This window comes from Schistocerca piceifrons, chromosome X, assembly GCF_021461385.2.
Source record: "Schistocerca piceifrons isolate TAMUIC-IGC-003096 chromosome X, iqSchPice1.1, whole genome shotgun sequence".
NCBI lineage: Eukaryota > Metazoa > Arthropoda > Insecta > Orthoptera > Acrididae > Schistocerca > Schistocerca piceifrons.
Window position 1 is genome coordinate 811,983,861 of NC_060149.1, and position 23,993 is coordinate 812,007,853.

At 38.5% G+C, this 23,993-nt stretch overlaps 1 protein-coding gene across 3 annotated transcripts in view; it reads right to left on the minus strand.

Moving 5' to 3' along the window:
* Positions 1-23,993, minus strand: part of LOC124721986 (cyclin-T-like) — a 117,068-nt gene that overhangs the window by 28,592 nt on the left and 64,483 nt on the right. For all 3 annotated transcript variants that reach the window (XM_047247157.1, XM_047247156.1, XM_047247155.1), the window contains one exon: positions 5,310-5,529. In XM_047247157.1, the coding sequence (XP_047103113.1) occupies positions 5,310-5,529 (220 nt within the window). The remainder of the gene's footprint in view (positions 1-5,309; positions 5,530-23,993) is intronic.

Genomic DNA, 23,993 nt, shown 5'->3' on the forward strand with positions numbered 1-23,993 from the left:
TTTTTTAAGAAAAATGAAGAACAGACTGCTACACTTTAAATACTAAATAACAGCAGACACATATGCAATGGTCTTCATCACTCAAGTCAAAACAACAAATAGTCCCAAGGAAAATAATAGTGACATATTTACAATAAAACTGAGATGATGGTTTTACAGAATTACACAAGACATATCGAAAGTTGTCTTCTTTCATCATCTTTACAGGCTGCACTAACAATTTATGTGATTTCATTTTCCCCATAAAAAGGACATGCACTTCGATGAAGAAGCTGCACACAAATATGTGAGAAACAACTGTATATTCACATTATTGTTAGTGAACGCACTATTAGCTTCAGTCGGATCGGGAGACCACTTGCTCACAGTATTTTCTTATCACATGGTATTACAGAACATGTAACATAAAAATGAGACAGTTATGTCTGCAAAATGTAGTAATGAATAGTTTCTCCTTAGGCGGTTGCATGAATCGCACGATATTCAAACCTTGTTATAATATGCCCTTATGTCTGATTTTACAAAGAGTAATCCAATAATGTGTACAATGTGGGATACCAGTTTGTAACAATTTCTGTTCCAACAGGCAAGAAATCAATGAAAGCACTGTATGGATCTTAAAAATAAGGAAAAAAATATACTATTGTGTATATGAATATTGCCACAGTCTTCAACTGTGCCTACGCCAAAGATTATGACGTTAAAATATTAAGTCACAAACTCTACAGTAAACCTAAATACACAGTACAATGGCCAAAACAGTTTGGGGATCAGACAAGATACAATACAATGCGAAAAAAAATTGTGACCTTCAGGAAATGTTGAGTACACTCACTCTATTGTTACAGGAATGGGAGAAGACACCCATTCACCTACACCTTAAACATATAGCTCACTGACAAGTGGAGCGCTATTCAAGTACTGAACACCCAGTAGTCATCTGTGATTATGCTGCTGTTAATTACACGAAAAGCTGGTGCACTGTCTAAGCAATGTAATTTGTCAAAATTTTTAGCATAGTGAGCCAATGATAGGTAGAAACTGATGTATCAAGTGTGAGGCAGCACATACCGATAAGTATTCTCAATGTGTAATTTCAGAACAGTGGAATGAAATTTTAGGCAACAGGAGGTATTCAAAGAAAATCAGGGCACTGTTGTTCAGGAGCAATGGTGGCCTGAAACAATAGTTCTCTCTGTTAGAACAAGCAAGAGACTTTTTCAAACAACAGGACATAAAGTCAAACTAATTGCAATAATCTTCGTGCTTTTGGCCTCTATGCATATAGTTCTTTTCTCTGGGTCACAGTAACCACATGACACTGTAGAGTGTGCATGTGGCTTGGAGGACACAATGACACACTAAATGGAGCTGTATAACAGCATAGTGGTAGACTGGCAGTCATTGTAGGAATCAACATTGGTGGACGACCACATCATCCAAAATGGTTATTTGACAGCTCAAAGATAGAGGGATGAGAACCTCCAATCTCCTATTCAGCTTACATTGGTATCACTGAGGATTCTGGATTCTATAACTCACCAGTTCTCATCCACACAGAGATCAACTGGAAAAACGTGCTTCATTAGCTGTATCTCACAAAATTCGTGACAATGTCCAACGTGGACATTAATCTTATGAAAGTCATCTGAAATTCAGCTAAACATCATCTAGATCCACATCTCTCATGATTGCTCTAGAGCTGAAGATGCTCTGTAGGTTTGACTACTCACACTGACAACATACTGTATAGGGATGGTCAAACTATGATTGCTCCACCAATTTATGTACGTGTACGCACGCACGCACAAATATATATATGGCATCAAAGTAATGGAAAGGCCAAAGTAAAATCATTGTGGATGACGTGATTTTAGAATATTTATCATCTTTCAGATATTTGGGCTGTCAAAATATACTAGATAGCACTAAAGTTACAGCTAGCTACTTCTACAAGTTGGAATTTGCACTGTTTATAACATGTTAAAATATGGCCAGAAAAGACACAAGAGTAAAATTATCATTCTTCCAGCATTTTTCATAGAACTGAATGCTGAGTATCTGTACAATAACAAATTTACCCAAAATACAAAGCGTAGCCATTAAATTTCTGGGAACAAGAAACACCAGATACAGAATATTTTAGTGAACGGACAACACTCAACTTCCCAAATCAGCATCGGCTTAAAGCCCAATGGAAAGCAGAGCTGTTAAGAGGACATGACAGGAAGCACACAGTAAATCTCCGAAAAAAAGGACAGGCTTTAAGCTTAATCCATGAAGTGCAGAAGACAAAGAAGAATTGGATTCCTTACATAATGAATGTTATCTCCTCTGGTTCTCTCAATGATTTGACCAGTGTATAAAATGCAATTCACTCCATCCAGACACAAGAATATGTTGACTGATCTTGCATCTACAAAACTTAGTAAGATCCACCATACCCTCCAGGCTTTGTCCCAAAGATTCCTCTTTGTTGGCAACACTGAATTCTACTTTTATGGAATGTACTTTGGAAGTGACACATAGAAGTTTGGTTTACAATCAAAGGTAAATTCCAGACAGCACTGGCAGAATGTTATTTCATTTTAGATCTGCTGCTTTGTAATACAGAGTTACCAATGGAAAACCTTCTGCATGTATCTAAAAACAAAAAACCACTATACACCACTGCCTATGCAATAAGGTTGGGCGGTAAAAATTAAAATATGATTCAAACATTGTTGCAGATGCAGAAGAAATGAATGATTTCACTACATGTTCTATACTTGTAATGTAGAAACAATGTGTCACTGCGAAACCACTGTCCACAAATTAGGTTAACAAATTTACATCACCTTGTATGGTTCTTTAAAATTACAAGTGCAACAAAGGATAAAAGATACAAAGCTATTTGACACTGCTCAAGCACTAGTAATATAATCAGAAAGGGAATGAGAACTATAGAAGAGCTGGGGTGGGGGGTGGGGGGATTATCCAGAAACAAAGTGTAACTGCTACTGAGTATGGTTTTTACAGCATCAAGATCTGAAAATGCCTGACCACTTATAAGGTTAAGGTGGAGACACACTGGCTGTTCCCCACTCTGCCAACTGCTGCAATACAGTGCCTCGGGAATACATAACACTGACAAACATGAGGGCAAGGAGAATATTTCTTGCCATGACATCAGTGAATTCTGCTTTTGTTACTTTGGTACATGTTGCCGAGTAATGTAAGTCAAACATCAATTTTATCTACAAAATAGTTGTGTTCTGTGGCTTTTACAAATGAGCTAGTTTGTGAGAGTTGCATTCGACCTGACAAACTGTAATGGTATAGTACTATCAAAATCTGCATTTTGAATGGTTTATCATGAATGAAAATTCATTCCAAATTTGTGGAAGTTTGTATGCTGTCTGCTCCATCATTTTTCACGGTAGAGAAATTGGTGGCTGAATTTAAATGTGACTACACTTCTCTATAACATGATCAATGCGAGGGACATCCCAAAATTTCAACCACAGATGAAATCACCGGATAAGTACAAAATGCAGTATTAAGCAACAGGTGACTGAAGGTGCAAAAAACATCCGACTCCATAGGAGTATCAAAATATAGACTATATTATGAAAAGGATAGACTGCTGCTCACCATAAAGTGGGGATGGTGAGTCACTGTCAGGGTCAACAAAAGGACTGCTAACCAAGTAAACTTTCAGCCGAAAGGCCTTTCTCTGAAGTACACACATACCCAACACACACATGACCACTGTCTCTGACCGCTGTCAGTGGTCCCATGTGTTTTTTTTGTGTGTGTGTGTGTGTGTGTGTGTGTGTGTGTGTGTGTGTGTGTGTGTGTTGTCTACTTCAGAAGGAGGCCTTTTGGTCCAAAGCTTACTTGTTTAGCCAACTTTTTGTTGTGCCTGTCTGCAACTCAACATCTCCACACTTATGGAGAGTAGCCATCTATACTTTTTATAATATTGTCATTATTTTACCCTGGATTTTCCATTGTTTGAGAAGAAAGAGCATGGGACATTATACACAAAAATTTTAGAAGTTTCTGTGCAAGATGAGTGGCACATATGTTAAACACTTTCAAAAAGCAAGTCCGAAAAATTTCTGAGTAATGCTTAGGGTCTTTCAAGTATGTTCCACCTGATTTTGAGTGACAGCTGCTACCACATGTATGATGTGGATCTACTACTTTATACCATAAACTAAAAGTCCAGGCAGCATTGGGTGGTGGGAAGCAAAGCCAAATTCATCTGAGGGGAAGTACTGTTTAGGATCCAAAACAGATTCTTGTTACTGATTACCTCGCGCACTACAGGGCAATATCACACAAATCTCCTGAATGAATAAATACAAGAGAAGAGGCCTGGAATATAAAAAAAGCCTAGTTCCTCAGAACAATGCAGCTGCTCATAAAAAATGCTGCTGCTCAGAAAACGAAATAGAAAATTTAAACACTTTTTTTTTAAATCTGATCAACTGTTTTCTGATAAAAACATAGTAAAAAGTGAAAAATCCTGTTGAAAGAGTTCTGGTCCGGTGCTCAGAAGGTATCAAGTACATCGTAATGAGTCAGGTACAAGACACTTTAATAGATGTTTCACAAGTGCTTCAATCATGGAAGAAGTAAAGGACTAGTCTCTGGAGTTACAAACACCGTACTTTTAAAAGAATAAAAATCTGAATCTTCAGGATACTCAGCTATTTTTGTTTGTACCTCAAGAAGAAATGGCTGAAATATATTTTACAACTGTAAATGAAGCACCTTCTTAAGTGAGCTGTACCATTGAAACCTATTCCTGATATCATTCTTTCAGCAGTGTCAAATTCTTTATATGTAACTATGGTCATGTCAAGGGCAGGTTCAGTAGAGAATTTCTTTGTGTAGGGCCCTACACCACTGCCAATTTGTCATGGGCAGTTCTAAGTAATGAACAACATGTAACTTTACACAAGAGAGAAGAAATGACAGGATGGATACAGTGTATGTACATAGTCCATTTTTTTCAAATAGCATCAAGTAGCCCACCAAGCTTAAAGCCCCTATCTAACAGATATGCTACACTCTATGTCTTAGCTGACAGCTACAAATTTCAAACAGTAGTAGTCTGTGAAAGGATACTGCATGAACACAGCATTGTTCATCATTAAAACCCTTAACTCAATTACTAACTAGCAATTGCGGCCACAAGATATATCACATCACTATGGTGTTACAATCAGTCCATAACATCTCACATTGTAGTATGACAGCAAAATACACAAATTTATTTTTATTTAATAGATATCTCAGAATGTAACAGAAAATTGCACCTGTTCGTTGATGTCCCACTCTTATCTCTGTCCAGTTTTTCACGGTCTCGGTCACGGTCACGGTCCCTGTCTCTTTCTCGATCACGGTCACGGTCACGTTTCTCCCGATGATCCCAGTTAGTTTCACGTGACTGTACCTCTGCGTGCTTGGTTCCACCTCCACTCACTGGCGGAAATGTGGCTGTAGAATTTTTGTTCTCCTCTTTAATTGCATTATATGCTGAAAGGAAATAATCAGAGTTTGTAGTTCAATATAAGAACTACTGAACCAACAAATGAAGAAATGTAGCAACCTGGCAAGTACTTGGCAGGAAATAATGCATTAAATAACCACAAAATTAACATCCTTACAATTAATTAAGAAAATGTTGTCACTCACAATATCCAGTGATTTATTGTGCTATATAACAAGTTCGTTTATTTGGATAGAAGCGTATGGGGCCAGAAGATGGCATAATGAAATGCCAAAACTGGTTACTTTCAGAATAAAATAAAATCTTAAAAGTATATGACTATTGGTGAATTTTATTGACATTGACAATTAATTACCAGCCGATGTACCCCAGTCAGGATGATGATGATGATGATGATGATGATGGACCAACAAAAATAGAAACATGTGGTTCCTAAAAAATGTGGGAGATGCCAGCCTCTTCAGTAGTTGCATGGGCAACAATCATGATGATTCATTGATCTGGACTCTTAACACTAGTCTTGCGATGTTGGTGCTGAAGCACAGCTAAATGCAACAGGAAACCACAGCTGTTATATTTCCCTGATGACATGCAGCTGTGTTGTATGGCTTAATGATGGCATTCTGCTGCATGAAATATTCTGGAGATAAAACAGTTCCCCTTTCAGATTTCAAGGCAGGGGCTATTCTCAGGAGGATGTAATCAGAAAAAGAAATCTTGTGTTCTATGGATAAGAGTGTGGAATGTTAGATCCCTTAATCTTCTAGAAAGGTTAGAAAACTTAAAAAGAGAAAGGTGTGTGTTGATGTCAGACAGAGCAGTGAAGTGTCACAGCAAAAAGAACAGACTTTCTGGTCACATGAGTACAGGGTTATCAGTACAAACTCAAATAAGGGTAATGCAGGTCTAATAATGAGAAACAGGAATGCAGATGAACTACTATTACAGCCCAGATAGATACAAAATCTTGACACACCACAATAGTACATACATATGTGAATACATAAATAAATAAATAAATAAATACATGGCCACTAGAATGAATTTTCATTCTAGAAACAATCCCCAAAGATTGTAGCAAAGCCATTTCTCCACTATATCCTTTGCTAGTCCCAGGAAGAACTTCTGTTAAGTCTGAAGACACGCTTGAGTCTCACTCTGGTACATAGTTTCAGTCCGCCAGGAAGTTTCATACATGGCTACTACCGCACTTATGGGAATCTAAGCGCACTTTTTTTTTTACCATATGCAGTACTCAAAATTGGTGTATGCACAAGATTTGATGGCTCATTACATTCGAGTATAAACTTGAATTTTCTGCTCAGTAACAACATTGAAGATGTTGAAGCAAAAATTTTGTGATTCCCCATGAAAGGAGGAAAACTGGGCAACCTGTGACTGGTGATACCATAAGAAAAAAAAGCAAAGAGGTCGTTGCAATTCTTAATATAACAAGGCAAGAGTTTAAGGCTAGTCATGGATGGGTTTATCACTTTATGAAAGACGTGGGCTTACTTCTACAACACTGTACAACAGTATGCCAAAAGCTCCTGTAGCACTTTGAGAAAAAGCTGCAAAAGTTTCAGCAGTATGTCGTCATACTTTGGAAAGAGAAGAATTTTTTGATGGGACAAATAGGTAACACTGATGAGATGCTAATTTTGTTTGATTTGCCACATAATTACACAGCTGATGACAAGGGGACAAAAGAAGTTCCCATCAAAACATAAGGGTTTGAAATATAGTGCATACCTGTAATGTTGGCAATCACTGCAGATGGGTGCAAACTTCCCCTTCCTTATCTTCACGTGGAAAACAAGCCCCAAGACCCTTAAAAATGTAAAGCTGTTCCCTGATGACATCACTGTTCAAAATCAAGAGAGGGGATGGGTGACTAACTTCAAACCTTGACTGGCTCTGAAACATATGGGAACTGCATCCTGATGGGCTTTCCGAACTACAATCAATGCTTTGCCTTGATGTATTTCATGGTCATCTCACTAATGAGGTAAAAAAGAAGCTCCACAGTGTAGCCAGTGATCTTGTTATTATTCCTGGAGTAACAACTTCTGTGTTACAGCGTCTGCATGTTAGTATAAATAACCCATTCACATGTTAAATTCAGCAACAGTACAAAAAAAAGGTTTTGTTAATCAAACTGTGAACTGACACTGCCAGGAAGAATTAAGCTAGCTGCAGCCCACATTATTGCACACTGTGTCTGCAAAACATTTCCTGGAGCCGATGTGAACTCTGACCATGATTTATTCATTGTGAAAGCCAGACTTAAGCTGACAAAATTACAAAAATGTAGGAAAATTAAGGAGATGAGACACTGATAAGTTGAAACAACCTGAACTACTTGTGATTGTCAAAGGGAGCATTAGGCAAAAAGTAATACAAGAAAAGAGAAATAGGTAGCCTTGAGAGATGGAATATCAAAGCCACCAGAGGATCAAATAGGCAAAAAGACATCGCTCAGCAGAAATCCTTGATAGATCAATGGAGAATATGCATAAAAACCAGACAAGTGTATTACTCGCACTTTAAGGGTTCCATACAAATTTAATTATGTATGCAGATAGTTCATCTGTAGGTTTTGATGAGTGAGTTTGAGAGTATCAAAATATGTGACATAACTGGCTGCCTCTTTTGGTTGCAATGACTTAGAAGCTTAAATTTTTTTATACTGAAAAGGAACTGTGGACCTTAGTATCTGACAAATTTTCAACTTTATATCTCTACTCATTTCTGAGAAGAAGTGGTCATTAACAGACAGACAACAAAGTGATCCTATAACCCTAAAAATGCAGCAAATAAAACAGGTAAAGGTAAAACAGATATCTACAAAATGAGATTGGCAGAAAATTTAAATGGCAATTCACATATGGCTACAGGAGAAATACAAAGTCGTAGAAGCATGCATGACTACAGTAAAGGTAAATGCCACATAGGGAAAGCTGAAGAAACTTTTGGAAAAATGTGGTCAACTGTAAGAGCAAGAAGAGCTTAGATGGCACACCACTACTAAGCCAATACTAAGCAGAGAAGGAAAAGGTTGAAAGGTGGAAGGAATATATATACAAGGACCATATAAAGGAAACATACCAGACAACAATATTATGGGAAGAGGAGATGAAGTATCAATAGATGAGATGAGGTTCACATAAAGAACTAGGCAATAGGTGAAAGTAAGCAACCTAGAGTAGACAACATAGCTTCATGATATATATATATATATATATATATATATATCATGGTCACTGTCCCTGGGTGCTGCACCATGTGTTTTGTGTGTGTATTTGCAGTCTAGATCAACAAAGGATTTATTCCAAAGCTAGAAAATTTCTTTTTCTTTTGTGTGTGCCTGTCAATGACTCAACACTTCTGCTATTCAGTTAGTGGTCTCTTTTATACCTACATTATATTTTCACAGTTGGTCATTCATCATCAGCTGCTTTAAAAGAACATATTTTGTATTTTGAATGACATCTATCGAAATTGTCAATTTTCAGCTCCTTCCTGGAATGCTTCTTAGTTAGTGTGGTAAATGACCCCATTTCCTTGCTAACATTAAAACCCTCACTAACAATATGTATAAAGCTGCTTGCAAATACTTAGTGCTGACAACTAGTACTTAAATGCTTTTAAAATCAATAGGCTGCCTTGGAGAGTAAGTAAGGGTCCGAATACAAATTCAAGGTTCCAACATAGAATCTTCAGTCAGCACCTGGATTTTTTCTGTTGTTTTTCAGCTCTTTCATATCTAGCAATTATTTATTAGCCACTCCCGGTAGCTGAGTGGTCAGCACAACAGAATGTCAATCCTAAGGGGCCAGGTTCAATTACCGGCTGGGTCAGAGATTTTCTCCACTCAGGGACTGGGTGTTGTGTTGTCCTAATCATCATTTCATCCCCATCGACACGCAAGTCACCGAAGTGGCGTCAAATCGAAAGACTTGCACCTCAAAGACAGAACACAGCTTGCACTTTCCCTGTACAGGATGTCACTGTTTGTTCACCCGTATCACTGAAAGTGCTCGGTTCAAAAGTTATGTGTATATGAATGCATTTTCTCACAAAGCCAATTCCTGAAGAGCCCTAAAATGCAAGAACCTTCCTGATGTTTACTGAACATTCAAATCAGTTTTGTGAACACACTGTTGGTCCTAATGGTTTGCTAATGGCTCCACCTCCACTGTAAGACAAGAATGCAGCTAATGTGCATACTGACATCACGGCTGTAACTACAACTTCTGGATTATAAAATCATAGTTTGAGCTGTAAGAGTGAAAAACGATATGTATGTCAGTCAACTCTGTATACTGTAAGAGAAGCATAATTCAATGGAGAGCCATTAAAAGGTGAAACTGAGACAGTTCAACCTTCTGTTTTTCAGAGACTGCAGGCTTTGCCTGCAAAGAGATTTAAATGAAGAAAACTGCAAGAGCTACATTGTTCACCAATGTGGGTCTAGCAACCGATATTGATAAAAGTGCAAAAAGGCATCAAGGACAGTATACGTGCAGTATCAACAGCATCTTTGTAGACCACACCTGGTGCACCGTCCTCAGTTGCACAGGAGATGGCATTTTTAAACCTCCTGCCAGTGTGTAGTGAGACAAGCTCACTCTTCCATTACTCTCCACCACCAGAGAACACTGAATTTTCATGACCTCACTGCCTAGGACTGACTGATGCTGTCATGTATTTTTAAGCAACACACTCAGAGCTTCACTCCAGCCTCAGTGAATCTACAAACTCTTTATCAACCTCAGTATGGAAACTGCAGAGAGGAAAATACAGCAACATAGCATGGCACTACTAAGCATTATGAGTTACCCGTGATTTATCCGATTGTATCAGCATTCAAGACACTTTGCTTTTATCAAGAACATTATTCTCATTGTACATAACTCAGCACCACGGAAAGACCTACAGCACTTCAAAATTATGTATATTTCAATTATTAAGAGTACATATTATAAATAAACTTACTGATGTGTTACCTTTTCATAAATCTCCAACTGTCTTACGTGGCCACCTCTATTACTCACACAACAACATGTGTACAGAACGACCATCCGCATACACTTTATGTACCATTTACAGTATTTTATGAAGTGAACAATTCAACACAGACATTAGAGAAGGACAACAATTCTCCTTAGGTATGAAACCTCATTTAGCTTGCGTAGTGCCAGCAGACCAGTTTCATATGGCCAGATGTCAATAAATACCCTTCCCCAAATACCCCTGATGAATGAATTAAAAGTTACATACAATGTGGCTATAAAATAATGGGACTAATGCTATCAAGAGTAATTACACATGCGCCAAAAATGAATGACCAATAGCTGTGAAGAGTGAAGCCTTCTCATTTGAATACGGCACCTCTGATGCCTATAGACAAATTGGTGCAGCTGTTGCCTTCGTTTGTGTAAGAGCTGTCATTTTGTTTTGCCGGAAAAATGGTAAGTGTCGTAATAGAGCAATGAACTACTGTGAAGTTTCACATGAAACTTTGAAAAACTGCTACCAAAACCTATCTTTTAGTAAAAGAAATGTATGGTGCAAACAATTCATCATATAAACAAGCTTTTGAGTGATTCATGCACTTCTAAGATGGCTGAAAAGACACTGAAGATGACTCATGCTTAGGTTGCCCTTCAACTTCAAAAACGGATGAAAATATAAAAAAAAAATAGATAACCTGATTTGATCTGACTACTGATTGAGTATTCGATCAATTGCTGAAACAGTAAGAAATGAAAAGAATGGGTAAGTCAAATTTTGCATGACCAATTTAACATGAGAAAAGCGTGCATGAAACTGGAGCCAGAAATTCTCATGTTTGAACAAAAAGTTCATAAAAATGTTTGTACTGACACTTTGAATACCACTGAAAATGATCCTGATATCTTGGAAAGACTGATGACATGTGACATATATTGGTTTTTCACTTATGATACTAAAACTACACTCTGTGCCAGATATCTTTAAAGCACGGGTGACATCACAGAGAGAATGGCCGCAGAGCTCGGCAAAAGAGTATGTACACTGAGCAGCAAACATGGACTGCGAGTAATCACCTTCAATCATTGTCAGACAGCACAGTTACTCCTTCGAGTTCTCCATCATCTTCAAAGAGAGAATCATCATAATCACTGTCATTATCACTACCTATGCCACCTAAACGTATTATTACTTTATCAATTTCACCATCTAAAGAGATTTCTTGTTGCATGTATTTTCGCTCAATTTTTTTTAACGTGTTTGCACAAAAGAATCTAATCTTCTTTATTCGCTGAATTAAACTTCTCCTCGCACAAATTTTCACAGGTTTATGCTACAGAGAACATTTCTAGAAGCTACCCAACCTTTCACAATAGACCAGATGTTCTCTATCAGATTTAATTCCAGGTGGTAAGGTGGAAGGCGTAAGGTAACATGACGAACAGAATCTTATCGACGGAATACTTGATGGGCCTTGTCTTGGTTCTTAGAACAAGCTCATACAGAACAAGTTTCAGCATGTCATCCAAGAAGGGGATATATTCCTTTGTTAGCCACTTTCTAATATCATCTTCATTATGATATGGAACACTTTCAAGTATTAGTGCACAGAGTTAGGTTTTAAATTGAGGATCACCTTTCCTGTCATTCACTTCTCACAATTTTGTTGGTTGACATGGCTGTATAATCTCCCATTGCTCGAGTTGACTTCCATTTGACAGGTGCATTAGGAATGAAGCCATTGTTAGGCTTTGACCCTTTGATACTGGTTTGAGGAGACCAAAAATTGTATTATCACTCCACGATTTTCCACCTACATGTGATGATAAAATTACAGTTTCATTAACTTAAACAATGTCCCAGTTTTCCTTACTAAATTGTTTAACTGCTTCAAATACGCAATTATTTTTTCTTAAATGTTGCTTCTCTATCTAACAGTATGAGCCTGCTTTATTATTATTATTATCATTATTATTATTATTTATTCACCCCCCCCCCCCCCCCCCAGCAGCAAAAATCTAAGTTCTTCAATAACCACTTTACACTTATGTTGCTATCTTGAAAGTCTATAGCTTCTTTCAACTTCTGTTTAATTCCTTCCACTGTAGACAATGGGTTTTTGTTCAGAGGAAAGTTGTAAGCAAATCTCCTGACGACAACCTCATCAAAACTGTCAATGTCTATAGTTGTTTTGCATTTATGTATTTTCAACCGAAGTTACAAATTTCCTTCCTCTGCCAGATTCTGATAGCTTACCTTCCCTTTTAATTTTCTGGATAGTGCTACCCATGAACTCATCTTCCATAAACATTAAAATTTTCTTACAATCTCCAGAGATTGACTATACAGTTTCCTGCCTTTCAATTCTGATGTACTAAAAGGCATCATAATTTTCATCTTAAGTCATTGCACACTAGTAACACAAACACAGAAAAAACAACAACAGATACATGTGGGAGACTGAAAGTTGCCAAATGTATTAGCACTGAACAGTGCCTTTCCGTGCATGTGCAGTGGCAACAGCACCTACACTTTAATGGTTATGAAGATTTCAGATGAACCTGAAAGGGTTCGAAAACCGGTTAATGTAATAAAGCATTATTAATGAAAAAGTGACTGGTTGCAGTTGTGTATAATTTATTTACATTAATATACAGTCACGGTTCTAAAATATCCGTAATGGATAAGCATAATCTTTCAGATACCTGTCGTGAAGTGCAAGCATCAATCCATACACTGAAAGGGACCAATGTCACCGAGAGCAAAAGAAGTTCGAATGAGCATATCAAGATCCAAAAATGAGGAAATTTTTTTTTTTTTTTTTTACGCACGCACATTGATGGAATTGTATATCTTCACTGGGTTCCTGAAGGTCAAACTATTAATCAGCATTACTAACTGGAGGTTATTGCTCAACTCAGTGGAAAAAATATCCACAATGAGGCAGAACAAGTCTCCAGTTCTGCATCATGACAATGCAGTAGCTCATACCACATCACCTATTAAGAGGTTTCTAGCAAAGTACAGCATCCCGGTGTTAGCCCACCCGCATTATTCACCTGACCTAGCACAATGTGATTTATCTATTCCCCGAGGTCAATTCTGCATCAAAAGGTACAAGATTTCAGTCCACTGAAGCACTGAAGGAAAAAGTAGCATGTGTCATCAAGAAGTTCACAGAGGACGACTTTTAGCACTGCTTCCATCAATGGAAAATTCACGTGGAGTGTTACAGGGATAGAGGGAGCAGGTATATTGACAGTAACAATAACTAAATACGTATGTTTTTGAAACAAAATGTTTTAAGCAATAGTCTCATTACTTCATAACCACACCTCATATATCATATCAGGGAAGTAGGTAACGATACAATCCTGCAAAATGACAACACTCAGCACCACTGGGTTTGTTGCACGCATAAACATCTTCAATGCGAACCAACTGCCAACCTAAATCTCTTAATCCTATACAGCATATACGGGATGCTCCCGAGAAGCACTCACCATTGTTCTCCCCTGAAGTGTCACACATTAAGACCAATATTGTAAGACAAATGATTTTACTGACTAAGAGCAACATGTTTTCACCTGTTACTGTCCTTCAAAGTAGTCGCCAGCATTGTGTAGAATCCGCTGCCAGGGATGTGGAAGGCATAGTATACCGTTAGCAGGGCCTGTTCTGTTGATGGTGCGAATTGAGTGGTCTACTGCCTGTCCAATCTCTGGAACAGTTCTGAAGCGAATGCCACGAAGTGGTTACTTCATCTTCAGAATTAAATCAAAGTCACAAGGACTTAAGTCTGGGGAGTATGGTGGATGGTACAGTACTTACCACTCCCATCGACCGAACAGAGCAGCCGCAGTTTGCGCTGTATGCGCCCATGCATTGTTGTGCAAAATGATGGGTGTGTTGCGCAGAAAGTGTCACCGCTTCTTTCGCAAAGCTGGTCACAGGTGATGCTTCAAAAACGAACAGTAATACTGTGCACTGACTGTCTGCCATGGAGGAACGTAATGCGTTAGGATAACATCATCACAGTCATACACGAGAATCACCATAACTTTAGGCCACTCCATTCGCACCATCAACAGAACGGGCTCTGCTAACAGTATACTACGCCTTCCACATCGCTGGCAACGGATTCTACACAACATTGGTGACTACTTTGAAGGACAGTAACAGGTGCAAACATGTAACTCTTTTGTATCGGTTGTGAATAAATAGTTGCCACTATTTAAGTTCCAACCCTCGTATAAATTCTTTGCCTCAAGCTACGGTTTCAGATTTTATTTATTCCATGCCATGTGCTGAATATGAGTCTGATCACAGTCAACACTCAACTTTTCAGTTATTTTTGTGATTTTTGTTTAATATGCAAAACGATATACCTCCATATAATCTTCCTAATTTTGCACATAATAAATTAACATTTGCTGATACTGTCGATCCTCCCCCCCCCAAACATGGCATTTTATGCCCTCTGCCACAGTCAATAACTTTCCCTGTAACTCACTCATTCTCAACCTGTAGGGCACACCCCCTATTGGGGTGGGGGTTGGGGTGGTAGGGGGGCGGGAAGCACGAGATTATTGAAAAGAAGAAAATATGAAGTCATAAACAGATTAATTTTCTGAAAGAAAAATAAAGCAGAATACATTCTGACATAATAAAAACTTAAGATTCACATTTACACTGATACAATGCACGAAAAATTGGACTGTTTAGTACTGCACAATGATTCAATAATTAATGTTTCAATCTACACTAAAAACAAGTTTTGTAATTATAAGTGATTCCTTTGGATCTGGCTTGCAAAGCAACATTTTTTGAACGAGGATTTAATATACGAAACATAGACACTCTTAATTCTATTTCTATGTTTAGCTGAGATCTTTATCTTTAAAGCAGTCAATGCAGAAAAACTGGGTTCACAAAGATAGGAAGTTCAGAATGTTGATGGTACATGAAATGTTCATTTTCAGTGGGGAAAACTCATCAGTCCTCCCACAGCTAAAATTCAAAGAGCGAATTATTACTAAACTGTCTTTCGATTTTGACACTTGCCATGAAGTCTACGAACACTACTACTTCGGCAGCTGAGATACCTTTGGGAGTATGTTTGCACACTACCTGTAAGACAGAGGAATAGGGGGTCATCGTTTCTGGTTTTGTCAAGGTAGTGGATCAGTGTTGCAAAAAAGCAAGCAATAAATTTTCTTATTCTTGATAACTGGTAAGGTTCCTAACTTTGCAGCTTTAGCATCAAAATGTATATATAGTAATCACATGTGGAAAAAGGTGGTGGTGGGAGGGGCAGTTAAAATTATGATCGAAAATTGAGTCGTGAATACTGAAAAGTTGAGAAATGCCACTGTAACCCAAAGTTCCAACATTTCAACTTCCCATCCATCTTCGTTCACTTAGTTCCCATTCATCACTTAGTTTTTTTTCTTTGCCTACCCTTCGGAATATGGACCATTTAGTGATCACTGAAACATAATTATGGTTTCTTAGAAGAAAATATCTTTAAGACCAATTTATTTAGGCTCTCATAATTCATTTACACCATCTGCCAAACACCTGTCACTGCTTCCGGCTGCAAAATACTTATTACACAAACTTATATCCAAATACTAAAAGGCTTTCATCAGCTTCAACCAAAATTTGCTGTTTGCATACAGAACCGTATGTCTGCATAAATGGTATTCAAAACTCAATCTTGTCAGGCCAATGTTTGTAGCATTTATTCAAGCAAACATTCCCACAAAAATAGTTTGTGAATTCAATAAACACAAAATTTCTTTTACATCATCAAAGGATGAGCCATCTTGACTTAGATCATCATTCTTTGTAAATTGTGCTAAACCAATTCACTAGTTTGTTTTGTTTTTTGGGTGCAAAACCAACTAGGGTCATACACACCCATGTCAGAACTGCAGAACACTAAGGAAAAAAAGGAGTTAAAAATGACTACACATTAAACCCAATCAAACGAAGGAAAGACAGCTAAAAACAGGGATGTGGAGAAATGTCCATAAAATACACCATAGAGAAACAGAGGTCCTGAACTAGAGATTAAATGTCCACCGCCATACTGCTACGATGAATAAAAAATAAAACGTAGTCTTCAACCCACATGTAGTTTGCTAAAATGGACGATAACTCAGACAGAAAACATAAATGAGAACGTAACTGGTTAAAAAAGGGGAATTCCGTCAGGAAATGGCAAATCATCAGAGGGTGAGGGCAATAAGCACATAATGGTTAGGGAGCACCACTTAACAAATGGCGATGGCTAAAAAGACAGCCCAATACACAACCTACCTAAATTATCTCCTTGCAGCAAGAGGGCTGAGAGGAGGTCGTCCAAGCCAATGAGAGAGGCTTAATTCTCCAGAGCTTGTACCCATGAAGGGAGAACCAGTCATGAGGTCAAAGTGACACCACCAGCTGATAGACAGCAACACAGAGATCATTGGAGGCAATATAAAAACTAGCGGACTGAGGTACAAGGACGGCAGCCTTGGCAGCAGCGTCACCGGCCTTGTTTCCTGTCAGAACAACATGACCAGGAACCCACATAAACATCATGGTGGCTCCACCAAGAGTGAGCAAGTGACAGCTTTCCTGGACCTGTTGCATTAAGAGATGGACAGTGTACAACACACAGAGGGTTTGAATGGCACTGAGAAAGTTGGAGCAGATGACACAATTGAAAAACCTGTGTTGCTGAGTGTACTGCATGGCCTGATACATGGTGAAGAGCTCTGCTGTAAATACTGAGCAGTGTTCCAGAAGCTGATACCAAAAAATGTTGGTGCCAATGATGAAGGCGCACCCGACACCACTGTCAGTTGAAGAGCCATCAGTATACACAAATGTACTATTGCGAAGTTCTGATTGAAGGTCATGGAAGTGAAGGCAATAGAGCGAGGCTGGAGTAGTCTCTTCAGAAGTGAATGAAAGCCCAGGCAGACAGGACGGCCGCACGAAGCCAAGGTGGCGAAGGGTTCACACCCATCTGGAAAGTGGCAGGTAGCTTGAAGTTAAGTTGCCGGAGCAAGAGCTGAAAGCAAACTCCAGCATGTAACAGTTCACTGTAAATGTCTTCATCTATTTTGAGAGACTATCTTCCAATATGAGACACTGTCTTTGAGAGTCTACCTCAGTCTACAAAAGGTCCTAAACTAAGCTAAATTAAACTCCCACTCAAACAGGCCATGAAGGCCCAGTGGTACCGACCGCCTGCCATGACATCCTCAGCCCACAGGTATCATTGGATGCGGATATGGAGGGGCATGTAGTCAACACACCACTCTCCCGGTCATATGTCAGTTTACAAGACTGGACCTGCTACTTCTCAATCAAGTACACTACTGCTCATTAATTTCGATACACCCTGGTATTTCAGATTTACAACACAAATCAAACATTATTTCTCACAAAATATAATTATATTAACTTCCACATATATAATACAATCACAATCATTATATTTTACTTTCATCAAAGTATCCTCCTTTGGATTTAATGACTGCCTCACTAACTCGAGGCATGCGGTTAATCAGTTTTTGTATGTATTGTGAATCTATATGATTCCACACATCCTTACCAATATTCCAGAGATGTTTCTTGCTGGATATATTAATTTCCCTGATACATCTGTCCATTTCATTCCAGACCATATTAACGGGATTACAATCAGGGCTTTGGGACGGCCATACCATATCATTCAGTACTTTCTGTTTTTCCTTTGATGCAATGTAGTTCGTACAGTATGCCCACAGATGTTTTGGGTCATTATCCTGTTCTAAGGTGAACCCTTTCCCTATTAAATGCAATCCACTTCGTATTGCATGATACTGAACTATGCAGTAGTGCTGCTTCTGATCCATATATCCTTCTATTTCCACAATGTTGCCAACCCTATCTCCGGCAAAACATCCCCAAACCATAATAGAACCTCCACTGCATTTAACTGTAGGTAGAACACACTGCTGGGATACCCTTTCCCCTACAAATCAGTGGACAAATATTCTCTTTCTGGTTACAAAAATCTTGAACTTGGATTCATCGGTGAATAACACCTTCGCCCACTCTTCCGATGTCCAATTATGATGTCTTCTAGCCCATTCAAGTCTCTTCTGTTTATTTATGGGCGTTGGAAGCGGGTTTTCTTGCTGTGACACATCCTTTCAAGCAGGCTTCACTCAGTCTCCTCCTTACTGTTGCAACAGATATTTTTGTCGTGTTCATTTCTACCAATTCTGCACAAATCTGGGGTGCTTTTTGGAATCTATTTCTCTTACTGGTAATTCTGATAAATTTATCATTACTTTAGTTCTTTTACAAGGTCGTCCTCATCGTGGTATGTCCTTATTGCTACCCGTTGTCTTCTAGCAGTGGAGAATGTATTGCACTCCCCCTATAGACACACTACACTTTTCGCAATTTGGTGAACAAATAAACCTGCTTCGCTAAGTGCTGCAATTGCAGCACGTTTTTCTATGGATATCTCCACTTGTGGAGCCATACTTCAGTGTGCACACTTCAATGTCACGAAGGAACTGACATGCAGGAACCACGTGTTGTGTATCGTAGCAATGCTTGCCATTCACTGCGGACATTACACCACTACAGGGAACAACACAAGTGCACCAAATGCAGCATTCGTCGACAATTAGGTAAACAAACATATCACATTTACGAACACAACATAGTTTGTTGGATACTATTGTATCTCGATAACTACAAACAAAAACCATTACGTGTACAACTGTTGTACTATTCCTTTGCTTCCTCAACTGCACCCATGGTATTAGACCTTATCTACAGAGAACTAGAAGTCATTGACTGGGTGTTTTGAAAGTAATGAGCGGTAGTGTAGCTCCTCAGTTTGCCTCACAAGGGCTGAGTGCACCCCACTTGCCAACAGCGCTTAGCAGACCAGATGGTCACCCATCCAAGTGCCAGCCCAGCCCGGCAGCACTTAACTTCGGTGATCTGACGGAAACCTGTGTTACCACCGAGGCAAGGCCATTGGCCTACAAAAGGTCCCATCTGAGGAAAATGGTTGAGAAGGTTGAGGTGGTAACACCACCCTTGCATTTTAATTGGGATACTATGCCAGAAAGTAAAGAAGTCAGAATTACTCTTTGATATGAACATCAAGGAAGAAAAGAAATTCAGTGAGACATGAAGCCCTAACTAAATGTGATCCATTAATTCCACTCATGTCCCCAATAACCACAAACACTAAAAGGAAATTACTCTCAAAATCATATATCCAGTATTAGCCTACTGAAGTGAAAACTACAAGGAAGAAAGCAGGTGTTCTACTTTTTTAATCTGGCCAGACATATTGATGGGTCACTTCATATAATTATTCTTAAGTCTGGCGACTTCGCTAGGTGCAGCATGGAAGGATACATTTGCCAGTGCCAGTTCACATGGCAAAACACCCACAGCAGATTTAATGGCTGCAGCAGATTGCCCCACTCTCACTTGTCAACCAATCAAGATCTACAGCATGCTCTCCAGTGCACCTATTGATGGCAATGCTGTGCTACATAGTTTTCTCCTTGAGTGTGATTTGGACTTCATTGTTACACACTGACGAGGTTTGGCTAGCACACAAATTTGCTGTCTGCCTGATGCGAGTTGTCTTCACTCACCATTCAACCAACTGTTGTATTTCAGTGGTTGAGCTGATGGTGTATGGGAGCACCAAGAAAGTGATCCATATCAAAGTTCTCCCAGTCAAACCTACAAACAGTGGGTCACGAACTGTGACATATGCATTATTCACCAAATATTCAGAGTATTATACTGACCGCAAGGTATCCATCTACAGACACATTTGTTTTGTGTACTTCCCGAAGAGTCAGGAATAGTAAGCAAGTTGTGCTTAACAAAACTGATTTTGTTAAAGAAGCAGACATACATCAGCTAATCATATACAGTTAATGTTAGTTAATAAAGGAAAATTACATTACTAGGTGATGTCTTTACAACAAAATTTGGAAAATTAACTACCAACCTTGAACTTGGGAAGTTATATTTTGTACAATAAACAAAAATTTTAGGTCCGGGTGACTCCAGAGTAATAATTACTTCAAAGAAGGGGCTAATAGTGTGAATAATATGACCAAAAAGAGATACATGGTGAGGTGGAGGGCTTTCAAATGTGGGGATGGTGGTTAGTCATTATACTAGGGAGCAGCTCCTCGTTCCCTCTATTTCTAAGGGATAAATGCCAGAGAGAAGTCTTTGGCCTAGTCCAGTTGGCCCCTAACTCTATGTTCACACTGTTACCACAGTGTCATTTCAGCCACGGGTGCTGTCCAGATATCATCTTAAAAAGCAACAGCTGCCAAAGAAACACCTACTGTTAACAGGGTTTATGTGGCAATACTATGCTTCATTCATGCTGCACCTAGCATGGCTTTTTAACTTAGTTGCTATCCACTATCCAGCATTCATGTTTGCGTGCACTGCATGGAAGTGACGTTTGTGAAGATAGCAGCGATTTTCATCACATAGTATTGTTATTTTTGTTTGTGAGTTAAGACGAACAGTTTCGACACACACACAGAGCCAAACAAAGGGAGCTATATACAAGGTATACAGATTTCTTTGTAACCTTTAAGGCAATGCTAGAATAAACGAATTCTTTTTGGCACTGAAGACTGCAACAGCAAAGGCATGTGGTGTTTTGCTACAAACCATAACTGAAAATATTTGCAGAAGCATGGATAATGGAAATCTGTGGTTCGGAATAAAGTTTCCATCTCCAAGAAAATATATTAATGAAGAAGAACTGTCATGGAGCTGGACTTTTCCAAAATAGACATTGTTCATCATATTGTATTGGAATTTTATACTGGTGGCAAGTATCTTACAAGGCAAAATAGGTAACAAATGTTTTAAATTACAAGACTGCTTTCACAGGGGGAGGGTGGGCGGGGCTGCCATTTGGGTGAAGAATTCTGAAATCTTTGGGATTTAGACACACAAAACATATCAATGGAAGAGGTATTCTAATGGAGAGATCACATTTTTTAGCAGTTAAGGCTACTTTCTAAGAAAAATATACATCAGAAAAAAAACTGTTGCCCTACTATTTATCTCGATGAGACCTGGTTCAGTCAAAATTACGCCATAGAGCACATCTGGGAGGATTTTAAAGGCAATGGCCAGCTGAAAGTGTGGACTGGCAAAGAAAAAAAGATTTTTTGCCTGTCATGTAGGACTATCTACATATGATTTCATGAAAATGTGCAAAGAAAAATTTACGTTTTGTGACCACCATGAAGAAATGAATCGTAGTGCATTTAAAGAATGTCATTTAGATTTATTGTGGGCTTTAGAAAAGGGTTTGCAGGATGTCATGGATAACGCCAATTACCTTCAAGAAAAAAGAAGAAAATTCCTAATTCATGTACAAAGAAGGAAGAAATTGCACCTGCTATACAAAATTGGAGATGCCAGAGGATGTATGGTGTCAGCAGCACCTTTATAACAATATGAACTTGATAGGCTTAGCAGCAGATATGTCAACATTACCAAATAAAAAATGTAATGAGCCTAGTGAATGGGAAGGCCACATCCAGAAACTGCAAAATGAATGATGTGCACAATTTACTTGAGGAAGCAATTGATGATGTCACAGTGAAAGACTTGATTAAGTGTGAATACCATGCTGAAAACCTGCCAGAAAATGACTCTCTGGAGGGAAGCACCCAAGAAAAGTTCACTGAAAGAATTGACATTGCCTAAAACGAGTCCTCTGAACAAGACAATTAAACAGCAATAAACACATTAAATGTTATATTTCTTGTTCCTTCCCCACCCCCCACCCCCACCCCCCACCCACTGAAATCTGTGAACATTGCTCCCTTTCCTGTCATCTTCCCTTTCCTCTCTTCACCAACAATTCATCAATTCAGGGCAGAACAGCCACCAGGGTGTATGGTGACTGTGGCGACACATTTGTTGATGTTACTTCTGGGGAACAGAGGTTAAAATTAACATGCAAATCTAAGGAACACTGAATGTTCACACAATCAACCATTTCCAAACTGTCACTACTGCGCATGCGCAAATTCATGATTGCTGTGATCATCTTGATTTGCATTATTTGAACCATATTTAGTGTGTTTTGGTATTTGGCCACATCTGGCACTAGTTGACACATCTGCTGACTTTGCGACTAATGTCTTTGGTTTAAATACAGTGCTAGTTACACGTCTTTTTTTTTTTTTTTTCTCCCCTCCACGCTTAGCAACACATTTTTGAAAGTTTATTCTCGTCAAGTGCAAATCTTTATGTAAGTATTTTTTGCGATGTTTCAGAAACAAACAAAATAAGTGATAGTGTGCGTGTGTGTGGTTTTCTATATAACTGAGGAGGCACAGTGCCTGATAACCTCAGAAAGACAATTACAGTGCAAGACAGCTGAACACACATGCAGACACCACACAAAATACTTATATAAATATTTGTACTTGACAGCAAGAATAAATTCTCAAAAAATGTCACGCTAAGCACAAAAAAAAAAAAGAAAAAATATGTAGCTGGTGGAATGTTTCATTATTTATGTAATGAATGACAATTGCAAGCTTCCCAAAAACATCAATTATGATGTACGAAATGAAGTCAAAAAATTTCTACTTCACACACAGTTTACCAGTTCCAATTACATTGGCAGCTTTTATTAGATAATAAGCCCCTAGTAAGTAGTTTCATGCCTATTATGTACATATGTCTTATATAAAGTGCAAAAAAGCAAGGGGGATCCTATACATAACTTTTAATGTTTAAAACATTATTTCCCACTTTTTACATTTTCCCGGATTTTACACTACTTTTTTTAGTCCCTTGAAAAGTGTAAAAGCGGGGTTTCACTATAGCTGTATAATTTAACAGACGAGCAAATATTAATGTATTTGGCTGTAATAAATCTTCTAAAATGTACGAGAATACATTAGAGGCTGCCATTTCACTACAATATTTTCTAAACATTTTGTCAACATATGGTTTCACGGCCATAATAAATTGTTTGAGATAAGTCATTGTCTGCTTCTGATTACAAAATCTTTATTACAATGTGCTACCTGTTGATTTGAGTATCATTTCATTTTCAAGTGAGTGTCTCTTGATGTACTGAACATAAATGCATTGTCTGATGACATAGTTTGCCGGGTTCATCTGAACACATGCTGACCACGACTTTGGGCTTGTGGCAATTGATGTGTACAGCAATAGCATGAGAGAGGTTAAGCAGGCAGAAAAGGAGTAGTTCCTTCTACACATGCCCCTCCAGGCACCATATTCACTGCTTTATAGTATAGTTTGCATAGTTATGAACAATATGTCTTTGCAGAACTGAAGACAGTGGGAAAGGTAGTGACAAGCTGATACTTTAAATTTGCCCATGTAACATCTGTTTCTTATGTTTTCCACATTTATACAA